The sequence below is a fragment of the Dendronephthya gigantea genome, unplaced genomic scaffold (genome assembly GCF_004324835.1).
Source record: "Dendronephthya gigantea isolate DGI-Jeju-01 unplaced genomic scaffold, DenGig_1.0 000048F, whole genome shotgun sequence".
Taxonomy (NCBI): Eukaryota; Metazoa; Cnidaria; class Anthozoa; order Malacalcyonacea; family Nephtheidae; genus Dendronephthya; species Dendronephthya gigantea.
In genome coordinates this window covers 743,918-770,506 of record NW_021163058.1, presented here as the reverse complement: position 1 = coordinate 770,506, position 26,589 = coordinate 743,918, and the positions used below count along the sequence as shown (strand labels likewise).

The 26,589-nt window shown below is 36.4% G+C and overlaps 1 protein-coding gene across 3 annotated transcripts; it reads left to right on the top strand.

Moving 5' to 3' along the window:
* Positions 1-3,216: 3,216 nt before the first annotated feature.
* Positions 3,217-14,667, top strand: LOC114528178. Of its 3 annotated transcripts, none has more exons than XM_028549790.1 (7): positions 3,217-3,486; positions 8,181-8,557; positions 9,369-9,480; positions 9,709-9,754; positions 10,111-10,263; positions 13,193-13,320; positions 14,006-14,667. In XM_028549790.1, exons 2-7 carry the CDS (start codon positions 8,268-8,270, stop codon positions 14,225-14,227), a joined length of 951 nt encoding a protein of 316 aa, XP_028405591.1. In that variant the 5' UTR covers positions 3,217-3,486; positions 8,181-8,267; the 3' UTR covers positions 14,228-14,667. The 3 variants fall into 3 exon arrangements, with proteins under 3 accessions (XP_028405591.1, XP_028405590.1, XP_028405589.1); XM_028549789.1 differs by lacking the exon at positions 3,217-3,486 and adding an exon at positions 3,774-4,097; XM_028549788.1 differs by lacking the exon at positions 3,217-3,486 and adding an exon at positions 5,766-6,259.
* The last annotated feature ends 11,922 nt before the right edge of the window (positions 14,668-26,589 follow it).

Here is a 26,589-nt window from a genome sequence, read left to right as displayed (position 1 = left end):
TGCAGTCTGTAACGACCATCTCTCGCAGGCTGGTAACGACCATCTCTCGCAGGCTGGTAACGACCATCTCTCGCAGTCTGTAACAACCATCTCTCGTAGTCTGTAACGACCATCTCTCGCAGTCTGTAACGACCATCTCTCGCAGTCTGCAACAACCATCTCTCGCAGTCTTTAACGACCATCTCTCGCAGGCTGGTAACGACCATCTCTCGCAGTCTGTAACGACCATCACTCACAGTCTGTAACGACCATCTCTCGCAGTCTATAACGACCATCTCTCGCAGTCTGTGACGACCATCTCTCACAGTCTATAACGACCATCACTCACAGTCTGTAACGACCATCTCTCACAGTCTGTAATGACCATCTCTCGCAGTCTGTAACGACCATCTCTCACAGTCTGTAACGACCATCTCTCGCAGTCTGTAACGACCATCTCTCGTGAGTTACCCTCATTAATGAGTGAAACCAAGATCGCGGAACATGAGGTCTTTCTTGTAGGTATAATTCAGGCCTCTGGGGAGAATTTCAAAGGAAAAATAAAAATTGCCGCCATTTTACCTACGAAATTTCCGCGTGGAGACCATCATACCCACAAGAAAGGCTTCATGATCCGTCATCTTGGCTTCAAATTTTTCACAAAGCTAGCGTTCCAGGTTTATTTGAGTTCACTGGCTAATACTAAAGGCGCTTTCTATTAAGCGCCCAAAATGGTCAGACCGCTCGTATTTTGAATTGAGATAGAGTATTTCGTTAAAAATATAGCGGTGAAACTGCATTTTTTCTCCTAATCAGATGTAAATAGCATTAAATCTGAATGCAGATTTCTTAAAACACTCTAAAATACCAGTAATCTGTCTGAACTGAAATACAACAGGCAGGACTGGTCTGACCGTTTTTACCCTGGTTTTTACCGTATATAGGAAGACGCCCTGATATATATATGCGAGACAACCGTGGCGACAAGAGCGAAGTTTCTTATCCATCTTTCGACATCTTGATGTAAAAACAGCTTATAATTTATGAAAATAAGGCGTAGGTTTCTCCGCGTTCTCGAGTTTCCTCTCAAGATTTGGAATGTTGATATTTTAGGGAGAAAATTTTTCGTAAACAAACAGAAACATGATCGTCGAATAAGACTACTTGTGAATATGACAGGAGCGCCGGAAAGCAGCTATAAGCTGCACCTCGCTTACTGAAAAATTATGCACGTGCTCTTGTCGACGATTATAATACGACACAATTTCAGAGAATACTATGACATGATATTTAAGCTAAATGCTTATATTATTTTCTCATTGAGGAAGAACACAAAATTTCATTTATTTATCACCCCAGGGAAGTAGATTGGGGTCAATCGCGTTAAAATAAACCAACTTCCCCCAGTCACAAAATCGGAAACAATTGAAACAACCAACCAAAATGATACAGACGAAGGCCTAGACAGTAATGTTTATGGATGATACGTCCTTATCTGAGGTGATTGATGTATCAAATCATATATCTGGCACATCAGTTGGAAAAACCCAAGAAAACGTGAATGGTGTAGTTGACTTTGCAAAGACTGAAAAAATAGTAAAACTAAATGGCAACAAACGTATAAAGAGATGATTCTCGACTTCAGAAAGAAAAAAACAACTATTCCACCAATAAATATTGGCGACCAACCAATTGCTCGGGTATAATCATATAAGTCGCTTGGAATCTGGCTAGATGATGATATATATGAAATGGGAGACAAATACTGAATTTATGATAAAAAAAAAGTCTCCAAGCGGCTTCACTTCTTAAAGATCCTTAAGAATTATGGGCGTGCAAAGAAGATCTAAAATCTTTCTATTGTGCCATCATAAGGTCCACTCTTGAGTATGGAGCGCAGGTGTGGCGTGGAAACCTGACTCAAGAACAAGAAAGTAGCAATATCGAAAGAATTCAAAAAAGAGCGCTTAGGATCATCTACCCTGGAAAAGAATATAACGAAGCTCTAATAGAAAGTAGATTAAAGTTGCCAAAAGAACCAAACACTTATGCATTGATCTCATAAAGGATAAGATCCAGCCCAGCCATAAATTACACAAACTGCTTCCTGATAAACACTCCAGCATAAAAAACAGGCAAACAAGAGTAAATATATAGTGACATGTATTATAATTTTACTTATGGGACAGATCGTTTTAAACATAGTCCTTTGGTCTATGCGATTGATAAATATAACGAAAGTATAGCTTGAAGAACTCGACCTATATAGGCTACAAAATGTATCCAATTTTAATGGTAAATGCAATCATATTGATGTACTTATGATCCGAGTTACGTCCGGTTTTGTTCCTCGTAATCAACACTGTGTTGCTGGAGGTTTGCTGAGCTCAATTTTCTCCCGCCTTCTAGAATATGGTAATTTTAATAATCATAGTGTATTATAACTATTGATAAGTCTAACGAAAGTATTGCAACAACTGTATATAGCTCGTTTTTGATTGACCCTATCATATACTGATAACTCAAATCTTACTCTCAGATAGTCATTACTATAAATGTATATAAAATTTTACAACGATGTAAACACATAATAATTTAGCTGTATGAAGCTATTGAAATGTGTTCAATAAACCATCAATAATAATAATAATAATAACATTGTTACTAATAACTCAGGACAGTCACAGGACAAATATTAATCCCCATCGATCGGAATTTTAAAATTTTAATATCCGTTGTCAAGTTACTCAAGTACGTTATCTCCCAAATACCACTCAACATACGTGAAGGATAGGAAAATTAAATATCCAAAATAAACGCTTTAGCTTCTAAGCAGTCGATCAGTCATTTTTTGGGAATTCACGAGAAATCTATGCTGTTGTCACCCGGCTGTTTGAATATATTAAACTGATTGACTGTGATGAATCCTTTTTGCCATGCATTGCCATGTGACTCGGTCAAAAAACAATTGACCAATTTCAAGATGTTCAAGCATCTATATGCATTTTGTGAGTTTCAATACCTAAATTACAACATAATGAAACTATTGAAATCATGAGCGAAGAAAGGAAGACAATTAAAGGTTACGCCCACTAAGGTGAAACTTTGAATACAAAATGCAATCACATTGATGTACTTATGATCTGAGTTACGTCCGGTTTTGCATGTTCCTTGTAACCAAGTAAACCAACACTGCACTGCCAGAGGTTTGCTGAGCTCAATTTTCTCCCGCCTTCTAGAATATGGTATCAGGTATCTTGCTAAAGAGTTTTGCCTAATGTTGCATTAATTGCCATTTTTTCATCCTTGCTGCCTCGTGACACACTGCTGAACTTGGGTGCATCCGTGCATGGCAGACACAAGTATGTATGCCAGAAATCAGTGAGAGTTAAAAACCGATCACACTCCGCCCCGTCTTGACACACTACGATTTAAGGAGATCTGTCAAGACCTGCCTCTCTGCATTTCATACTCTATGCAAGTTCGCACGGATAAATTCAAAGATAAGTAAGTGAAATTTCGTTAGTGAGTTTTAAAGTTATAACAACATAACTTCGAAATTATGATAATCATACAGCTATATATAGGGTTTTAACTAGACTGATTAATTGTTAAGGTGCATATTCAAATCTATATTCAGGTTCAGTACATAGCGTTGGAACAACAGCTTTTAAAGTCGGACATGAGACGAATCAGTATGAATATGCACCACGCTCATCAATTGCCCCAATTCAGGTTCTAGCTACGGCATGCGACGGATGTCAATAAGCAAGACTATCTTTCGTACGATCAACTAATCGCTAATTCGCTAGGGATACTCATTGAAGGAAGTCCATGCACTTGTTAATTCACGGCGATAATATTTACTAAACGGAACTTAATTCACTTTCACAAGATCTCAGTTAGTTTCGGATCAACATGATACAGTACAACATCCGGCCATTCTAGCGCTTGCGGATTAGCAAAGCATTAGCGCGTGCTTGCTTCTGACGTCATTCCAGCAATAGAAAGTGCTAGAATGTTTCTCGTTTGATGTCACACATCTGATTTGATGCCATGTGACTTGTAATGTATTCACCACACGACACACGTGTTCACACCCAAGCATTTTTTTAACCGTAAGTTTAGCTATCTATATATCACATTATCACTGATTATTTGAACGAAATCTTTGACCTATATTATCTTAAGGAATGCACGAGATTTGTATATATCTATTTGAAAGTTTCTTTGATTTGATTGGTTTAAAATTAATTTGTATAACTTTAGTCAGTTCTGGTTTGTTGAATCTTTAATGCGTCTGTTGTAAATACAAGGAAAATTTAAACCTGATCATGTTAATCATGACCAGCCGACAATTTAAAAAAGTAAAGTAAAAAACAAATTCCGAATGAACAATATATCTTGAGAATTAATTTCAAGGTGTATCTGAAATAGAGTGTATTCAGGGTGTATAAAAAAACTGCAACACTTAATAGTCATATATATGTGCGTCCGCTTCTATTCAATAACAAAATATCGTGACCCCTGCCCATCGGGATTACCAAGGTTGCGTTTACACCCTGTAGAGTGGAGCTGTGTGAACGTATTTGGCTCTTTCAGACGTGCAGATAGGCATCTTTGTGTCATGCTAATATATATATATATATATACGTTAAAACAAATATAAATGTTGGTTAAACAATACAGAATTCAACCAAAGCTAACAACTACAACATTCTCGCCAGTAAAGATCTTAAACTGTTCACATACAGATTAGATTGCTCTATTCCTGTACTCCGCACTGTAAACTTGTCGGATCTTTTCTCTTAAGCTATTTATCATATACTAGCATTGTTGTAATTATATATATATCTCATACAAATTTACTTTTACTCGCTACGTTATCAAGTTTCGCTTCACTTAGATTAGTCGGCCTTCCGCCCACATGATAGATTATAAGATTAATGCTCTCTCTCTGTGTTGTACGCATACATTTGTGTTGCAAAGTATTGTATTTCATTCTGTCTGAAGATGGCTTTGAGATAAAGTCGAAATTTACAGTTTCAACCTGTGTTCGTCTTGTTTGATCGGAATCTTGATTTTTTTACCTAACGTGTTAATATATATACTATTAAATGAAGTCAAATACAGTGCCAAAAATCATAATTCATTTACCCTGACCTATTCCCGGCATTACCATCCTATACACACTAACCACGCTTGCTCTTCTTAGCTACATCTGTAGCTCAGTCGCAAGAGCATTGCACTGGCATCGCAAAAGCGTAGGCTCGATTCCATCAGCTGTTCCTGGCTTGAATTCGAAGTGTGTATAATTTCACTCGAAAAATCTAATAAACGTCTTCCTTATGCGTGGTGTCTTGGAAATTGATAAAAGAAATATTTCAATTCGTGCATGCATGCATGTGATAAACAGCCTACACTCCACAGGGGATGTCGACCCAACGTGCAACTATAATGACGCCGCCACAAGTGTTTTTCGCAGAAAATGGACGCGAATGCATGGCTCTTCCTCGCAAAAAATTCCAGTGAAAAATTATATTTTCTAGTAAATCAGACAATTCCTATAGAGATCATCATGATTGTGAATAAATGTAATAGAATACGTTCCAATCCAATATAACCAGGGAGCAGCGTCTTCAAATATAACTTAGTATCAAATGTGGTATAACAACTGCCTAAAATAGACAAAACACTTCTCGACGTTTCGACCTGAGGGCCTTCGTCAGGAGAGTTAGTATGATAATAACTCTCCTGACGAAAGCCCTTAGGTCGAAAGTCGAAACTGTGCCTAGTATATGCAGTAAAATTCAAAGTCAAGCCTATTCTAGACTATATTTAAAGGCTATACTGCATGCCTATACAAAGAACAATCCCTACTCTAGCTAAAAGTCCGCGTGTTTATAGCCATCGCCCTTCATGGCTATGGTGGAAATGGATGTATTTATATCATATAATACCAACGTATATCGTAAATAATGTACATCACTACGCTTTATATTTTTACGCCTCCACGTTTGTTGTTCATCCGTTGGCATTTGGCGTTGCCCTGATCCGGATATACCTGATAATGACGTCTTATAACCTAATGCATGCCTTTAGCTTTGATTTCAAATACACTTCCGTTCGAAAAGGGAAGTTCCCGTCGCATTTATATAACTAGAATTAGAACCATGCAGCCAACCATTCTAGTTTGACGCGCAAGAGAGAAGGTTGAGGAAAAAGAGCAAGGGGATTTTTGGGGACTTTAGGAATGGCTTCCTTTTTCGGAATTTTTAGAGTAAGTACAATATGTCTTTGAGTATATTCTCCTGGTACAACAGAAGTATTTTGTGCTACGATATGAAACGTTTTGCATGAGTAACATGAGTGGCTGTCATTTGTTTGTAATTAAATATGTTTGTTTGCTTGCTAGCGTGGCAAAATACTCGTTTATTGGTTCATCAAATTGTATTAAAACGCTATTATAAATGTTATGTAATAAACTGTACCTTTCTCAATAATCGTATTACTATTAATCATGAAAATGAGAGAGTTTTGACTATTTTGTTGCAACTGAATCATAGCCATTTAAATTCATGTTGATTGAGGTCAGGTCGTCACGAAAACATTTTTGGCGTTTTCAAAATAAAGAAAAGTCAACCATGCAAGTTTAAAATATTGTTTAATTAATAAAATAGTTTCTTCAATTGAAAGTGTAAAACACAAACCTGTATTGGCATGATTTTCACATTGAGTAGACGTTTTTATTTATAAGATTAAGAGCCATATATTCATTTCCGTCCGTAATATTGTTGTAATATTGTACTGGTATAGCAGACAACGTCAATGAAACTTATAGCGAGGTGAAATTGCTTTGCATGTTGACAATCAATCTTTATCGTATTCTGCCGAATATATTGTAAAAACACGAGAAGGTCCGCTATAGCATATAATAGCAATTGCATTTGATATTAGAATTACAATATGCATGACTGTAAATTCGGTGATTAAGAGGAAGAATGCCAATGGCGATGGCAATAAGAGGCCATGCAGTGCCCTAGCGGAACTTCATGGGATACGTAGCCATGGCCATGTGTAAGCAGGTTTATAGAAAAGATGTATATACAATAAGAGTTGAAACAGTCGGCGATAAAGACTAAGAAAGACATTCTCTGGTAGTATTTCTACAGGCAAATTATTGTTTATACGCGCCATGCAGGGAAAACCCAATTGACTGTTTTGGGGGAATTCCGATGTGCATGCATGCAGTGATAACGTAAAAGAGGGATTTAAAACACAGATTTAAAACACAGACAAACTTGGGCATTCAATATGTATGACGTGAATGACCCTATATATATACACAGGATTTACAAAAAGTGTATTTTGGTAAGCCAGGGAAATTCCCTCACGAAATTCGACTTGCAATTTTTATTTGAAGCCAAAGCCAAAGAAAAAAATAATTTAAAGTGCTATAAATTTTAGCGCGTTACGTTCGAACAATAGATATAGGGCCTATTATATATATAGCTATATATAAAAGTCTTCTGTGAGTGTGACAAGAATCATGAAATTAACCAAGTCAGTTTAATAATATATCCCAATAACTTGATTGTTCTTGCTAAATTATAAATGTTATTTAACCGGCATATATTTTAACCGCGTGCATTTGTCACTGCATGATCGTCATCTTATAAATACTTGATCTTTAAAATGGATGATAATTATATATTAGCTATTGCACGGCCGAGTGTAACAGTGATCATCCTGTTTTATATAGCTCTCATAAAAAATGTTTTCTTTCGATATGAAAACTAACTATATATACCTAAGACTATATATAAGTATTTGTCGGAAATATCAATTTTTACTTTACCTTTCAGTTATACTTCGTAAGGCTAAGAACGAAAAAGACCTTTCTTTATCTAAATTTTGATGTCAGTATTGGTATAATTAATTCTGCAAAACGAAAATGATATGAAACGTATATCAACAATAGATATTATGTTGTTGCATTTCATGGAACTGCTGAGAAATTCCGTTTAGTTCCATCCACCGAAGTTTCGTAAAACAGTTGACGCTGCAAATTGAGCCCAGATGTACCGCATCGTTTTAGTGGGTAAACAAGAATATTTCCCCTGCATGCATGTGCATCCGGCAATTTACCTTGTTTGTTTATTTATATATTCCGACTAATAAATTATTTTTGTTTACAACAGACTGACTCTCCGACTCCTTTTGGAATACAAACAGGAATTGGATGCTTTATTGATTCTAAAGCTGGCACAATCGTATCCACGATTGGCATGAAACTGGAAAATGAAATGGTGAAAGTCAGAGTGAATGAAAAAGCAATAACTGATTGCGAGTCACTAAAACAGACTTTAGACAGCAGCAATAGCAGCAGTAGCATTGGTAGCAATAACAGTAGCAATAACGGTGATTCAGATGGAAAGGAATCAGGTAACTCGAGCGATTCAGGAACGATCCAGGACTCTGCTGATGGCGATGAATGCCAAGATGGGGTGAAAATTAGAGATGGAGTTTTGGTTAAAGACATTCAACGTGGAACATATTCCCATGGCCTTGGTTTGAGGTACATATGCTATATTTATATTGATTTTTAGCGAAATAATAATCCATATGGCATTCGAAGAAATATTTGATCTGTTATTTAATTATTTTGATTTGAAATTTATTTAATATCCAATTATCGATTGTGCATGGCTACGCCACATGCCTGTGTATAATAAGATTTGACTAATGCATGAATTTTGGACGTTTTCGAATCGAAATTCACAAGGGAAACATGGAAAAGATAGGATTTCCACTGAAAAGCGCAACTATTTGTGCGACGTACAATTTATGACGCACAATATGACGTATACTATTAATTGTACGACTGAGCACTATACGTCGGCTTCTTTAGTCTTCACATGCATGCGACTGTCTCTGTGCGACAGTCAAATATATTAAACTGACAGGTTAGTATATCAGGGAACAAATATCTTTATATTAATTATAGTGTTGTTTATACTTTCAGCAAGCATCATGTCTTCGTTTAGTCATAAATAAATGAGAACGTTACATCGATCGTCAGATAATGTGAATTGATTATTTTAAAGAAATACATGCACAGATATCATCGGTCATCAGAACTATAGACCATCAGCTGTTTCGAAACTCGACGAAGTACCAAAACGTAGTCTACAAAAACACTATAAAACTTACTCATTCAGTCCTCAGACCTCGCAACTTATTTGTTGTAGCCGATTGTAGGGTGTGTTATTAATAAAACTTCAATACTATAGATCACAAATAAAATTAATTATATTAACGTTGATAAATACGTACCATGCATATATAGTATGAATATTAAGTTAGTACATGTTGTATAACACCATTAGGGATGATGACATCATCTTATCACTCAATGATCAACCTGTAAAATCTGCAGCTTTTGTTGTCGTCTTCGTACAACGCGTAATAGACAGCAGTAAAACGGGCAAATTAAGAATGGTAAGTGAATGGTCGCCGCAAACTTTCCTCAATATCCCAGGTCAAAATTAGAATTTAAAAGAAACCTATCCATCAAGGCGCCGTTACTTAAAATTAGATTAATTAGTCAACCTCATGCATGCATGCATAATATCAACATTTGGGGACTAAAACTTTGGTTGCTTTGTATGCATGAATATGTATGTATTTTTCATATCTATAGCTATATATTGTACATATATATTTTAGGAAATTTACAGAAAAGAGAAAGGATTGATTGTGTTGGATAATGGCGGTAATTATTTTTTAGTTATGATTTTGTAACATGCATAATTTTATTAACTGGAAAGAATACTTTTTAAATGGGAAACGTTCAAAGCATAGAGTATTTGTTGTGGAAAACATAAACGACAATTTAAACTATTGCATTATAAAAACTATTTTCGTTTTTGTACTGTTGCATGCATGGTAATATAACTCCATGAGGCTTTGAACACATTAGCAGTGCAAGACATAGAAAAATATCTTCTCTTAAGCCCCATTTGCACTACGCGCAATTTTAGGTTTGGTATACCGATGAAATTTGGACCATCTATTTAGATAGTTCAATTTTCATATTTTATAATTGTAGATGTGTAAATTCTTAATTAGGGAACGATCTATGCAGCTTGGATGATCATGAACTCACGCGGATCCATTGTACTACAAACAGAATGAAAAGCGTCAGATTCCGAGGAAAATATCTCATAGTAAAGTCCGGAGATACGATCACTTTAAGCAAATTTAGAACGCCTCAAGAGGATAGTAAGTTGACCTTATTTTATTATATATATTGCACTGTTTATATATTATACTGTATGCACATGCATGGTCTCATCCATGATTCATGCAATCTCTATACGAAGAAAGTACCAATTCTTTGAGCTTGTCATTTACAGCCTCGATTTTATATATACACACAAAAAACAGGTGTGTAGAATTACACACCAAGGTGTGTTTGACAACACACTAAGGTGTGCTCAATTGCACGCCATGGTGTGTAATTTCTGCACACCTTTCTACGCGCTTTTAGAAAGCACACCTTGGTGTGTAAGGAAACACACCTTTGTGTGAACGCAAACACACATTCGTGTGTTCGAAAACACACCTTTGTGTGTTAGCGAAAACACCTCCTTTTGCACACCTTTTCTTTTACTCATTAAGGTGTGTAAAGTAACACACCTTTTCACTGAAAACACACCTTTGTGTGTTTGACAGCACACCTTGACCCATCCAAGAAACACATCTTTTGATGTGTTATAAAACACACCTTTAAATTATTAACAATATGCTTGATTGGCCTTATTTATTACCTATAGTATTTTAGTGCGTCGATAAAAGCGTCAGCCTTACGAGGAATTACACAAGTCACAGGAAATTTCACGCTGTTCCATTGCATTTAAATTTAACTTTTTGCTTTAAATTCCTGTTATCTTTGGCCTGCGTTTCAGCTTTGATCAGTATTAAAAACTCTAAACATTATATAAGACATAGATTTAAGGGAATTTACAGATCGTTGTGGTTTACTTTTGTAATAAAACGTGGGTTGTTTTTGAATATCTGCCATACAGACTTGTATATACAGGTCAGTGATCTGATACGTCATACGTTTTTAACCAATAAGAATGTCGCGAGGTGTGAAATCCACGCGCACGAAATACAAACCACTGTTTAGTGTTTACATTTCCTTCTCTACTGTGACAACTGTGCTTCGAGTCTGTTACAAGTTTAAATTATGTTTATTGTGAAGGCGATTTTAAGATTTTTTTGGAGATGAACACACGAGAGCTTATGATGTTGTATAAAGAAGAAATTATAAGAGGGTAAGTTGTATTGCAGTGCTTTTCGAATCGTTTGTGTCAAACATTTGTATCAATTTCAATATGGCCAACGAGTGTAATCAATATGGTTGTCTCTATCTATTTGTAGCGAATAAACTGATGGTTCCGTTACAAACGATGCAAAGAAATTCAAGACTTCGAAGGTCCCGAATAGCTTGAAAGTGAAAAGTCTGCTTCATTCTAATAATTCAGAGACCACCGAAGCGCATGGCGACGCGAACAGATTCGACATCACAAGAGAGACTTGGTGAGTGTTACGTTTTATCTTTCAAAATTTAATTGTTCTAGGTGCTTTTAGAAGGAGATATACGCGTATATCGGTGTATACATAAGGCTGTTTATGCCATAGTTTATGCTTGGTATAAAGAAAGCATATAATTCGCTAGGTGTAATCTTGATGAATTGTTTTGTGTCTTAATTTATGTTTAATATTTTGTATTCCTTTTGGGGGTTAGTAACATTCCAAAGGACCAATTTTTGTCCTCACTATACTGCATTTGCTTTCTAAATGTTGTAAATATTAGATAGTTGATTTGACTTGAGTGTTCCAGAATGGTTTATGATTTTTAATACTATAGACTTGACTACTTATCCTGAAAGATAGGTATATATACATATTTAAATAAAACTTTCCCATTTTAAAGAAACTATAGGAAATGTGCCCAGACCCCAATTTTTCAAATTTCAACAGAAGGTTATAATTCATGTAATTATACCTGCCTATACCTGACAATACATCCTAAATTCTTTTACCAAAAATAAATCTTAACTCATAAATTGGGTATCATTTAGCATGTTCTATTAATTAACAGATGCTTGTGCACATCTTAAATTGGAAAATTCTAAATACCAGATCCTCTTATGCATTTATTTTATATTTTCAGGTGACCTTTGTTGATTATGAAGATCATGAATTAAGGCGATGATGTTATTGCAACAGTTGAGCAGGCACCATACACTCCAACAAACAAGAACAAGGGTGACCAACAAGACAAGAAAACACCACCAAGTGTCAAGTCGAGACGACATCAAGTCAATAAACTGTTTATAGAGTAAGACATTATTTTAAACTAAACTGCATGCTTCAAGATATTTATATAATTCATTACTGTGACTTCATGTTAATCCTTAATAGTATTGGAACTTAAAATATATTTATAAATTAATATTGTGTTTGTGTGTTTTCTAGCCCTGTTTATATGCTACTTTTAGGAAAGGTGTGCAACTTTTTACTTAAACAATTTGTGTGTTCTCCAGCACAGCTTTAGCTGTGTAATGAAACACACCATGGTGTGTATGAAAACACACCTTCTTTGAAAACACACCTTAGAACGTGTTAAAATTTGGACAAGCCAAAAACACATCTTTTGGTGTGTTTTTTGACACACCTTTTAGTGTGTTCTACACACCTTTTGGTGTGCACAAAAACACACCTTGCTATGTGTTAACACACCTTTGAAGATGCTTTTTGCACACCTTATGGTGTGTTAAACACACCTTTAGGTGTGTTTCAAAACCCACCTTTAGGTGTGTTAAAATTTGGACAAAAAAGGTGTGTGAATTTAACACACCTTTTTTTAGTGTGTATATATAAATATATATATATATATATATATATATATATATATATATATATAAATATATATATATATATATATATATATATATATATAATATATATATATATTATATATATATATATTATTTAATATATATATATATAATCTGTTTAAAAACTGCACGAAAAACTGGTTAAACGCTGCATGATATCATTCTTTAGACTTCACTTCTATCAAGGTGACCTAATCATATATATAAATGTATTTATCATTTATTCATTCATTCTCTTGTAGAATTGTTTATACTACGACATTATGTGCCAAGCATTTTATCTGGGGAACCAGAGAAATTAATCGTAACAATGCAGCACAAAACCAGTGGAAAATATTTATGGGTCGAAAACGAAAAAATTTCTTTGAAGGTTTGTATATAGGCTTACAGTACAAAAACTAAGAAACACTGAAAACTTTTGCCAAATTGCAAAGAATGCCTGGATTAACTGAGTAAAAATTAAACGAAAATTTGGCAGCTTTGATTAACTTCATCTGATGAGGTCTGTTTCAAACGTCGTGGTCTCGTGTCCCGAACGCATTTAAAACAATATTCAGTAATCGCTAATTTGAACTGGACCTGATTTTATGCCGATGCATGTGTAACATAAAACCGCTTGATTTTTTAATGCTAAATGATATGCTAAATCAGAGTTGATGTTATGACACGCCCTAGCTATGACGTAAAAAAGACAGAGTTTAGTGTAAAATTTTGTAAATTTGCTGAGCCGGTTTGTCGTCAACAAATCTTTGAACGTTGGTCTCAGAGCCTTACTGGCAATTATTATCATTTTGTTGGAAGATAAAAACACTTAAAAACACTGATACGTACGTATCACCATAACCATCGTGCAAAGCGCCGCGACTACTTAATGATGAATAGGGCACCAAGTAATTTATTCTGTGCAATTAATTTAGTCAACAAAAATATAATTATATATAGTAATTATATATAATAGTATAAAGCATTCACTTTAGAATTAGTCTAATGACGAAAGCTTGTTTTCCTCAAGATTCAATAAGGACTACCGTTGATTGCCAAATATTTTTATTTAGGATCCACCGCCTGCAGATGGACCAACTTTGCCCGGAAACAGCAATTACCTTTTTGATGTTATCAATGCGGAACTTTCCGACAACAACACTAAAACCTTCCAACCAGTTAACTGCAGTGAACAAGCATTGGGTTTTAAAAGGCCGACATCATCTGCTAAATTGATGGATGCAACGAAAAAAAAAACTTTTTTCGAGATATTTACTGTCAAAGACCACTGTTGATAGTTCAGTTTTTTCTGATAAGTCGATAAATGACTTTATGAAAATAGATTGTAGAACTGAATGACGTGTCCTCCAACGTACAAAGAGAACAACCCGGAGAGCAAAAGCCTTCTTCGTCATATATAATAGGCAAAAATAGAAAAGTTAAGAAATGCGATTATACATGAACTTGCCGCGTAAGCACTAGCCGGCTCGTAGAAAATAAAGTACGTTAAGTTCTCTTGCTACAACATAGACCAGTGAGCCTGGGGCCGTTTGTGTACAAGGGTGCACATCAAGCAAATATCTGCGGGGGTTTCTAAACTCTGCATGGGACCGACTTTTGTTGTGTTGTAATAATTTTGATAGAAAGAGCCTCCATTAAGGCATATATTTTACAAGTATATGCTGAGACGTACAACGTCAAAGCTGCAATAATTTTTGAAATATATTTTGAAATGTATATAATAATATCGGCCATCTCTCGCAGACTTTGAACACCATCTCTCGCAGTCTGTAACAACCATCTCTCGCAGTTTGTAACGACCATCACTCGTAGTCTGTAACAACCATCTCTCGTAGTCTGTAACGACCATCTCTCGCAGTCTGTAACGACCATCTCTCGTAGTCTGTAACGACCATCTCTCGTAGTCTGTAACGACCATCTCTCGCAGTCTGTAACAACCATCTCTTGTAGTCTGTAACGACCATCTCTCGTAGTCTGTAACAACCATCTCTCGTAGTCTGTAACGACCATCTCTCGTAGTCTGTAACGACCATCTCTCGCAGTCTGTAACGACCATCTCTCGTAGTCTGTAACGACCATCTCTCGCAGTCTGTAACGACCATCTCTCGTAGTCTGTAACGACCATCTCTCGTAGTCTGTAACGACCATCTCTCGCAGTCTGTAATGACCATTTCTCGCAATCTGTAACGACCATCTCTTGCAGTCTGTAACGACCATCACTCGCAGTCTGTAACGACCATCACTCGCAGTCTGTAACGACCATTTCTTGCAATCTGTAACGACCATCTCTCGCAGTCTGTAACGACCATCACTCGCAGTCTGTAACGACCATCACTCGCAGTCTGTAACGACCATCTTTCGCAGTCTGTAACGACCATCTCTTGCAGTCTGTAACGACCATCACTCGCAGTCTGTAACGACCATCTCTTGCAGTCTGTAACGACCATCACTCGCAGTCTGTAACGACCATCTCTCGCAGTCTGTAACGACCATCTCTTGCAGTCTGTAACGACCATCTCTCGCAGTCTGTAACGACCATCTCTCGCAGTCTGTAACGACCATCTCTCGCAGTCTGTAATGACCATCACTTGCAGTCTGTAACGACCATCTCTCGCAGTCTGTAACGACCATCTCTCGCAGTCTGTAACGACCATCTCTTGCAGTCTGTAACAACCATCACTCGCAGTCTGTAACGACCATCTCTTGCAGTCTGTAACGACCATCTCTCGCAGTCTGTAACGACCATCTATCGCAGTCTGTAACGACCACCTCTCGCAGTCTGTAACGACCATCTATCGCAGTCTGTAACGACCATCTATCGCAGTCTGTAACGACCATCTCTCGCAGTCTGTAACGACCATCTATCGCAGTCTGTAACGACCATCTCTCGCAGTCTGTAACGACCATCTATCGCAGTCTGTAACGACCATCTATCGCAGTCTGTAACGACCATCTCTTGCAGTCTGTAACGACCATCACTCGCAGTCTGTAACGACCATCTCTCGCAGTCTGTAACGACCATCTCTTGCAGTCTGTAACGACCATTTCTCGCAGTCTGTAACGACCATCACTCGCAGTCTGTAACGACCATCACTCGCAGTCTGTAACGACCATCACTCGCAGTCTGTAACGACCATCTCTTCAGTCTGTAACGGCCATCACTCGCAGTCTGTAACGACCATCTCTTGCAGTCTGTAACGACCATCACTCGCAGTCTGTAACGACCATCACTCGCAGTCTGTAACGACCATCTCTTGCAGTCTGTAACGACCATCACTCGCAGTCTGTAACGACTATCACTCGCAGTCTGTAACGACCATCTCTTCAGTCTGTAACGGCCATCACTCGCAGTCTGTAACGACCATCTCTTGCAGTCTGTAATGACCATCACTCGCAGTCTGTAACGACCATCACTCGCAGTCTGTAACGACCATCTCTTGCAGTCTGTAACGACCATCACTCGCATATAAAATCCAACTTTGATTTAAATTCAAATACATTACTTCGAAGTTTGGGACGGCACTTGTAGAGAAAGTGGACAAACCTAATGCGACCATTCGACTCCTCGCCACAGTGAATCAAACCACGCAGGTAATATACGCTGAACCCAGAGTTTTTGCCAAACTAAACAACATCAGCACAGGGGGGTGCTTTTCAACATCTCTCCGCTTAATGAAGGCTCGTCAAGACATGTAACCAAGACCAGTACACACTTGAACAAACATTTTGCATACTTGATCTCTTGCACAGCACACAAAGCATCACCAAAACCAGTTCTTTGCTTAAAGGCTGCACCAAAAAGGTTGGGAGAAATTAAATACACAAGGCTACAATAAATTGAATAACAGTCCTGAGGATTTGTTGATCTTTCACGCTCAGATCCATTACGGGAACTCGTGTTAAGTTTTTCAGACCTTCATTTTTGTAAACTAAGCCGTTCAGTCATTTATATTGAGTTTGCGTTCGAGAATGATGACTATTTTGACGTTAAAAACCAACAAGGATTGTTTCAAAACACTAAAATTTCTAAAAGAATATAAAAACACTAAAATTTCTCGCTAAAAACACTTAAAAAATGTTTAGGCGTTTAAATCCTGACATTTCCAATCGTGTGCCTTATTAATCATTTTCTGTGCATATACTTGTTAGGGACCGCCCCGCGAGGCCAGGAAAAGCTTAAATACGTTAAATTTATCTTCGCTCTCAAGGCTAGCCACTGTAGCTGATTCGTCTATGACGCGCTAGGCGTGTGGCAATGCATACTCTGTTTCTCACTGAGACGTAACGGTTAGGTGCACATACATCATGGTCTGGGGGCCGTAGTGCATCTCCCCCTTAGACGGCCGTTAAGATGTGAGCTATGGGGGGGAGTTCTTCCTATAGCAACTGTCCTTGCACCTTTCGTAGTTGTAACTATGTTGGTATATTGCAGCCGGTTGTATAACCAGGTTAGATTGTGGCATAGGCTGGATGATCTCTTTTGGGTGTTTTTACGTTCTTTCCCAATTTTTTTTTTGCATGCTTTCCAAATTTTTCTTTTACATACAAAAAACATTGTTATATGGAACGGATATAAAAATTTATATCGACTGAAAACCACCTTAATTTACCCCTGAATACTCTCCCCAGTCTCTGCATGGCTGAGTCTCTGAATTAAACAATACCAGAGATCATTCATAAACATCAAACATTTCTTTTATTAGATCAGCATCCTCATCAACCTTACGGCTGTAAAACAGCGACAAAGACATTCAGACAGTCAACTCTGCATTCTCGTTAGTGCCTTCAGCCCCAAGAACTGTCAATCAAAAGTCTGGATAAATCCCCTGGCTTTCCCTGCGAGTTTTCAAATTCATATTTCAAAATATCTGACATTGAAAACAACTCAAGATTTTCTACTAATTGTGGACTTGGTTTATTCATTAATACTGATCCATGAGATAGTTTGAACGAAGACTTTACCATTGTTGGGTATACCAGTGCAGTATGGTAATCCAGGTTAGATCCCAATAGTAGACTATATTCTCGATGAATCACCCTGAATACTTCTGTAACTAAATTTTCGTTCCACAACAAAAAAAAGGCATGTTTATGGCCATTTTAAACGTAGGATTATTTTATACTTGTCTTTATTAACAAACATGCGATATTTAATTGATTTAAACTTACCCATTTTTTGGTACATTACGGATAAAAGACACACTGAAGTTTAAAAAGAAATCTTCATAGGATCTATAATAATGATAGGATCTAGCCCTCCCGATGGCCGTATTTATCTTGTTATAGTATCAAATTCACTCGAAAGCATACGTGCATGAAGAAAAAATACTTGAAATTTGGTGAAGATAATATATGCATGCGCTTATTTCATGCGCGCCTAGGTGTGGCTTAAGAGTTAAGTAGCTCTATTAAAAAAACATTCAGACGACCCCGCGCTTAATATTAAAGGCATACATTTTTAATAGGCCAAATAATAACGTACGGTAAATCTGTCATAAGGTCCAGTCAACGGTTTCTCTGAATGTTGTATGTGGCTATATTTAAGTTATGTTTTAAAATAAAGTATAAATATATATTATAGAAATCCAACAAATAGGTAAGCTTCCTGACAGACGTGATCTGTTGCTTTCGTGGGCGGCCACTAGAAGTCTAGAATAACGTATTCCACTCTTTGTACTCGCCCACTATGATACAGGAACTAACGGACAACCATACTTATCCTATATAACCAGTTTCCAGTAATGTGTTGAGCATATAAGCTAGTGAACAGATTTTACACCTTGTACGTTGCAGTTGATGACATATTTGCGTCCCTTGGATCAAGATCATCCCTGAAGATATCTTTGATCAAAAGCGAAATAATATCGCGAAAAGTTCCATCCTGTAATTTTAAAGCAACGTCGTATTTCAGGATCTGAACTTCGCCTGATATGGAGCAACGAGGTTACCTGGTCGTATTTGGTTTCATAAAGCTATCACAGAAATACGAGGTTGAGAGGGATGTCGTCGTGAATTTCATGGCTTTAATGTCACTGATTAGTATTATAGCTAACTTTGTTTTATTACTAGTTATCATTAAAGACCCTTTTAAACAATTACGGAATATTACAGCGATTATACTGGCTTTCACCTCAGCATCAAATTTGATCATTTCGCTGATTTTGTTTCTTGATGACGTTTTTTATTGGTCTCATGAACAACTGTCTCCAGAATTGATTCTATATTCTGGTCTATTTACAACATGTCTGTACATCATTGGTAACGCGTTACACACAGTTAACATTTATGGCGCTGTTGTCGTTCCTGTTCGATACGCTGTATTGTCACCCAAAGTGCGAAAGTTCTTGGTAAAATCCCTTGTCTCAACGTGGGTGATAACTTTTTTGATAGTTATAATTCCTCCTTACACTCTACCAAAAGACGAAGTGCCCTCTTATGCTAATGTTATGACAAAAGTGGTGTGTATTTTACTGGCTTCCTTCGTGATAATGTTTGGTTGCCTGTATACTAAAATATTACAAGCTTTATACTCACGAAAACGAAGACTCTCGCTGTCTTTTCATCTCAAGCGTTCAACCGTACAAGGACAAACAATGGACAAAAAAGAACAAAATATTGTCCATACATTATTCATTCATGTTTTGTTCTTCATGATCACCACACTACCTGGCTCGATTGTCTTCCTGGTTTTAAATCATTGTACATCATGTGATCTCGACGCTCTTCCACTTGCTGCCTTGTTTGCTGTTCCAATGACTTACATCCCAATCATGGCCTTGCCGTTCCTGTGGCTGTTCAGGTTGATAAACTACAGAAGAGCAATGATTAAGACACTTATTTTCTGGAAAAGGCAATCCCAATCTTGCAATATACAGGAAAGTTTGATCATAAACGTGAAAAGAAGATCAATGTCTGCAAGTTGTACAAAGGAACATGATATTGTGTCTGTTGCTGTGTAGATAAGGACTAAAATGTACAGAAAGGAACATAATCAATAATAATTATGTCTTCAATCTTACACGCTGTCACGTTTACCTCATACTGATATAGTTCAATTATGTAAATAGAAACATTATATTTCATATTTTGTATTTTTTAGTAATGTTAATTTTTGCTTGACAAATTTATGCAGTTTCACTAAAAAAGCTGTTATATTTGAATAAATATGTTGTTTGACACGGGCGGATCCAGCATTTTGGCTGATTGATTGCAGCGATTTTTTAACCCTGATACTTCAACACCCCTATGGGGTCTATTTTTCGATATATTCAAGCATGCAAAAGTCAAATATACCATATTCCGGTGTATTGGACCACATCAAGGTTGAATATCCCATATTCGAGTATACCATATTCCAGTATAGTCGACCATGTTTTAATATACCATGTTCCGGTACATTCGAACTTACCTTAAATTCGCAATATAGCAGAATATGATATTCCCGACCATGGTCGAATATACTGTACCGAAAAACGTTATACCTGACCATTGCAGGTATATTAGCCATCACTGTTTTATATCGTGTCTTAATTTAAACTGGTCTTAATTTACGCCAATTTCATATTTAATTTTTTGTGCCTTGTGAGATTTTGACTAATGCAATCGTACGAGTCGCATCAGTCTTGATCCGCCCCTGTTGTGGGAGTATATTCATGAATCCTAATTATTTCCTATCATCACGTTTAGTATATTTGTCTAAATTTTAATTCATTTTGCCATTCCCGAATTTAAAGTTCAGCTTATGCACCATCCTTCAGAATCCGCAAGGGCCTAGTGCACACGTTGACAGCAGTAATTTTTTACTGAAGTATTTTTATCCTGTGTAAATATTCTTTAATAATGATAATAAGGTTGAGAGTATCGTTCTCCCTACTTGAATTTTGTGATATCAGCATTAATTAAGTGAGGCCAGGAGCTAGTGGAAGGGATGAAAATAGAAGTTATAGAACGGTTATGTATAGGCTATAAACCTATTAAAGTTTTTAGTCAACTCTCGAAAACCTTTGAAAATATTTTCAGATCTGACCGAATAAATGCATCGATGCATCGACAGATTCACTATCTGTGAACCAAGAGAAGAACCTGCCGTACGGTACGTTCCTGCTTGTTCGAACTAGGATCCGGTTATATTTGGTTTACACGTAAACATGCAGTACGAATCAGATACATGTTAAAATAATTTTTATATGAAGAACAAAGCTAAACTAAAAAGTCTACTATTCGAACATATATCACGTATCACTTATTTTAAGTAATTTATTTCATTAAACGAGGCGGTTACGATGAACAATACGAAGTTTTGCAATGAAACTGATCATAGATTGGTTGCATATACGTGTGATGTCAGCATTCAAACTACATTTAGTGTACTAGCTCACACTGAGGTCTATATTTCATTGTACATAAAGTCTAAGCCGTTAAAAGCACATGCATGCATGCAGGGGCAGAGAAAAGGGAAATCATGGGATAAAGAAATACAAAGACTTTCCGTGAGGGAAATTTCTTTCATCCAACAACTTCCGCATCACAGTCGTGACAAACGGGGTTTCAAACAGTATATATATATAATATATAATTGGATGAATATAGAATAATTTCTGATATATATCATTCCCTTTAAAATTACGCTAAAATATTTCCTATAAACTTAATAAAAATCTGTCATGCAGGTTAAGCCAGGACACAGCAATTCATGTATGTAATAACTCTGTGTTGCATTACATTATTCACCCTATTTTGTTGGATAAAGTCAACAATTTGCCCTATTTTTAGACATGCATGTAAAAAATAATTCAATCTGGTTCTTTTATTATGAACTGAAAAAACGCTGCTCTGAAATCATGATGGTCGAATACGTTCTTGTCTTCTTGACCTTCCTCATAACTCATTCGACCCGAGCTCGCTACACTGCAGTTAAAATGATTTGAGTTCTATAAGTCTAGCCAAAAACAATCATATAAACTAACCTACTAATACAATATACTTGTATCAGTTATGCTCGAATAATAACTATTGTGTCAGTTTACTGATTACTTTGTTTCAATGTAATTAAGGAATTGAGATTTTCTAAATTGTAAACAAATTCTAAACTGTAGAGAATTAAAATAAGCATTAAAAATAACGATATCGTAGGCAGGGGATTTTCAGGTGACCTGACCGTCGTTAATGGGCAACAATCTTCACAAAAGTTAATAAAAGGAAGCAAAATACAGTATGTTGCACACACGTTCTTGGTATTGTGAATATCGGCCCGCATGTATCGTATTCCTTTGTGTCGGAGAGTTGTATTTCCGGGCTGAAAGAAGTTGCACATTAACAAAGGGTGCGGCTCGGAAGTGCGTATACGAGTATATAACATATATTTTCATGCGCTCATTAAAATCCCCCCCCCCCGGCACCCGCCAAGTCATATTCATTTCTATCTGGAGTAAATTTCAGTTATACTACTCAAATCGATATCCTTCCTTGAATTGGATGAAAAATTTATTCTACCAAAGTTTAGTTCAGTAGTTACAACGTGACTATATACTTATTGTGCGGTTTTGGACAACCCCGTTTCTTTGTAATTCAAGTGCGTGTGGGTAAAAAGGAAGTTCAATTAACGATATCAATATCGTTTATAATGAAAATAATAAATAAGCTACCGGCAGTTGTGTGTCATTACTATAGTGAACGTTTGCAACGCCAGAAAAGAAGTCTGTATACTTTGGAAACAAAAACGTTAGATTTTACATGAAACCTGATCTCTCACAGAACTGGAAGTTATCACAAGCAGGAAAACTGATCCGTGAAAAATAATTTCATCCTATTAGCAGTACGTATTGCTGTAACTTTAAAGCACAAATAAACTTATATCGAACTTATATATACAAATAGACGTATATTGTGTCTGGTAAAAAAAAAACTAATGGAGCAAGAAAATGGAACTAAAAACATATCTCAACAGGAGCTGAATCAATATCTTATCGTGTTTGGTTTTATAAGGCTACCACAAAAATATGAGGTGGAAAGAGATATCGCAATGAATTTGGTTGCCATATTGGCATTCGCCAGTATAATAACTAACGGTATTCTGGTCCTGGTTGTTATTAAAGATCCTTTTAAAAAACTACGAACGATTACTGCGGTTATACTGGCCTTTTCCTCAGCATCAAATTTAGCCAATGCTTTGGTATTGTTTCTTGATGACGTGTTTTATTGGTCTCATGAACAACTGTCTCCAGAATTGATTCTATATTCTGGTCTATTTACAACATGTGTGTACATTATTGGTAACGCGTTACACACAGTGAATATTTATGGCGCTATTGTCGTTCCTGTTCGATACGCTGTATTGGCGCCCAAAGTTCGGAGGTGCTTGGTACAATTCCTTGTTCTAATGTGGTTGGTAGCTCTTGTGATAGTTGTCATTCCTCCTTACACTCTACCAAAGGATAAAGTGCCCTCCTATGTCGAAATAATGATGACATTGTTGTGTATTTTGCTTGCTTCATTCGTGCTATTGTTCGGTTGCCTTTATAGCAAAATATTTCAGACTTTATACGCACGAAAACAAAGACTTTCGCTGTCTTTCCATCTGAAACGTTCAACCGTACGTGGCCGGGCGATAAGCGAGAAGAACCAAAATATTGTAAAGACATTGCTCATACATGTTTTATTCTTTGTGATCACCACGCTCCCTGGTTCTATTGCTTTCTTAATTTTTCTTCATTGCTCAACATGTGATAAGGTCGCGGTACAAATTGTTGCCTTATTTGCTGTTCCTTTGACGTATTCTCCGGTAGTATTCTTACCACTTCTATGGTTGTATAGATTGAGAAACTACCGAAAGGCAACAATAAGGACATTTCGTTTCTTCAGAGCTGTCAATCCCTGGCGTAGAAGATCCAGAACTTGTGCGATTCAAGGGAGCATGGCGAGCTTAGAAAACACAAGATGCATGAATATTGATCAAGAAACTGCACAAAAGGGTTTGAGGTTATAAAGACTCTCAGCTCTTTCTATCATGCATGTGTATATAAAAGACAAATATTACAGTGTGCATGTGAATATAAATATTATTAAATTAAATTTAACGCTTACTTTAAACGCATTGATAGACGTAATAAAATAAATTATGTACAGAGTAAATATTAACTGTAAAGAATCATAAGTATTCAAATGAAAAAATTCCCATGCAACGAATACCAAAAGAACTTAAAACATATTGATGTAAATAGTTATATAAGCTCTATTTTCAAATTATATTATGGTACGAAGAAATGATTAGGTCACTATTTATGTCAGTCTGCACCCCGCGGATATATTCCTTGGTACACCCGGAGATGAGCCACACTTCCTCTACTCTACCCCTAGATAATTTAAATCTTCAATAATGATTGTTTATCATTTGGAAGGTTCTGCCACTAGGCTATATATGTCGTTCTATAATCAAGAAGGTTCAGGAGAAATCAAAATCAAGAAGGTTCAGGAGAAACTTAATTTTTAACGTTACTCTTTAACGTTAAGGTCAAAAGTTTGAACCCTTCCCCTTTTTCGTTGAATTTTGACAAATCACTCTAAAAGCTGATTCAGTCTAAGAATCACTGCCGACGCTACTGCAATAGAGTAGCTAAAAAATCTCAGTTTACATAATGCATTCTTCAGAATAAGAGTACCGGAAGCCGAAAGAATCGAGCAATCTTAGTTTTGTTAGAAGCTTTCTTCTATGATCGTTTTATTTTTAGCGATCATTATTGGTAGTAAAACTCTGCATACTTGTATACATTATCCAGTTATCCTTATAGCTTTGGAGCCACTCCCTCTAATAATAACTCGGTAATACGTTAATGGCGACAAATTCCCCATCATCTAAACAAAGAATTTTTATTGGGAAATTAAAAGAACTAAAAAACCCTTCATATTCCGCTCACGGCAATGAACATTAAGTTAACTGTTATATAACATTAGCGTGCGCGGGATTCAGGCCTTATGACTAAAAGCTCTCATTATTGTATTTTCAACTTTGATTCCTTCTCCTTTATATACATGAAGTTATCATAATGAACTAGTGTGGCGAATCGTAAGACTATATGTGACCAATGAAGAATCGCCGTTAGATATAATTAGCTGATAAGGCTTCACATTCATGCAATGTGTGTATAATTACAGACTACAGTTGCCATCATGCCTTTTGTATTTATTTATGTGTTGCGTAGCGTTGCATAGCTATGCACTGAGTTCTTTGTCGAAAAAATTTATTGTCCTATAATGATCATCAACGGACACATTTCCCATCATATGCTGCGATACATTTAGACTACGAAATAAAGATTATCAATATTCTCAATTAGCTGATCTACTGATTGTCTGATTCGTCCAATTTTTTCAGTTCAAGATTTGTATCACTAGACACCAGTCGCGACGAAGTACCGAAGATCAGAAGTGACTTAGAGATAATATAAACAAGACGACAACTGCTTTAGGTATATAAAAGTAACTTTGAAGTTTCAAGAAATAATCTATTAACAAAACTGTCAATCTGCCATCTTCCTCGAGAGATGAAATATATGGATCAACCACGAAATGCTTCTCAAGCTTCCACAGATTCCTTTCTCGTATTTGGTTTTGTTGTATTACCACAGAAATATGAAGTTGAAGGAAATGTTGTCGTGACATTAGTTGGCGTAATGTCTTTGATTTGCTTGATATCAAACATGGTTTTATTGCTTGTTATAATAAATGATCCATTGAAACAATTGCGAAATATTACAGCGATATTACTGGCATTTAACTCAGTGACAAACACATGCATATCCTTGGTGTTATTTGTGGAGAGCGTATCATTCTGGAGTGATAAGACATTTTTTCCAGAACTGGTTGTATATTTGATTTCATCTGGTTCATGTTTGTATTTCATTGGAAACCTTCTTCACACCATAAATATTTATGGCATGATCGTTGTTCCTCTACGTTATGCTTATTTTGCCTTTAAATTCCGTAAAATATTGGTTCCGTTTCTTGTGTTAATATCCATTGTTACCGTCTGTGTGATCATAATCCCTCCATATACATTGCCAAAAAGCAAGGTCCCTTCTTATGCTGAAGGCGTAATGTCATTTGTATGCGTTCAACTTGTTATTTTGTCTATAATATTCATTTATCTCTATACAAGAGTGTTTCAAGCATTGCACGCACGTAAAGAAAGACTGTCTGTATCATTTCATATCAAAAGTTCGACTCTTCAAGGAATGAACGTAATGAAGAAAAACTATGAAGTTGCCAAAACGTTATTCATTCATGTTCTTTTCTTTGTGATAGCAACTGCTCCAGAAAGTTTAATCGCTATGTTGTTTTTGCATTGTAATTCATGTAATGATCCGGCACTTCAACTGGCCATACTATTTTCAGTACCTCTTTTCTATACAACGGCAATATTTCATCCTTTCTTGTGGCTGTACAGACTGAACAATTATAAACAAGCGCTGAAACAATCTCTACGTTTTAGTCGACGTTCACAAACGAATTACGATGTGGAGCAGGAAGAACGCCAACAACCTCAAAGAACTGGAACCCTCTCAACAATGGTTTGCAGAGACGAAGGAAATGGAATTGTTTAATTTTTAAAAACTCTTATCTTTTTTTGAAAGTATTTTCA

Bases quoted from the DNA above. Each gene is read 5' to 3' on its own strand.
- LOC114528178 (XM_028549788.1), top strand. From the start codon at position 6,233: ATGGCTTCCTTTTTCGGAATTTTTAGA. The intron at 9,481-9,708 runs GTAAGTGAATGG...TATATATTTTAG, and splicing joins AAACGGGCAAATTAAGAATG to GAAATTTACAGAAAAGAGAA. The intron at 9,755-10,110 runs GTAATTATTTTT...ATTCTTAATTAG, and splicing joins GATTGTGTTGGATAATGGCG to GGAACGATCTATGCAGCTTG.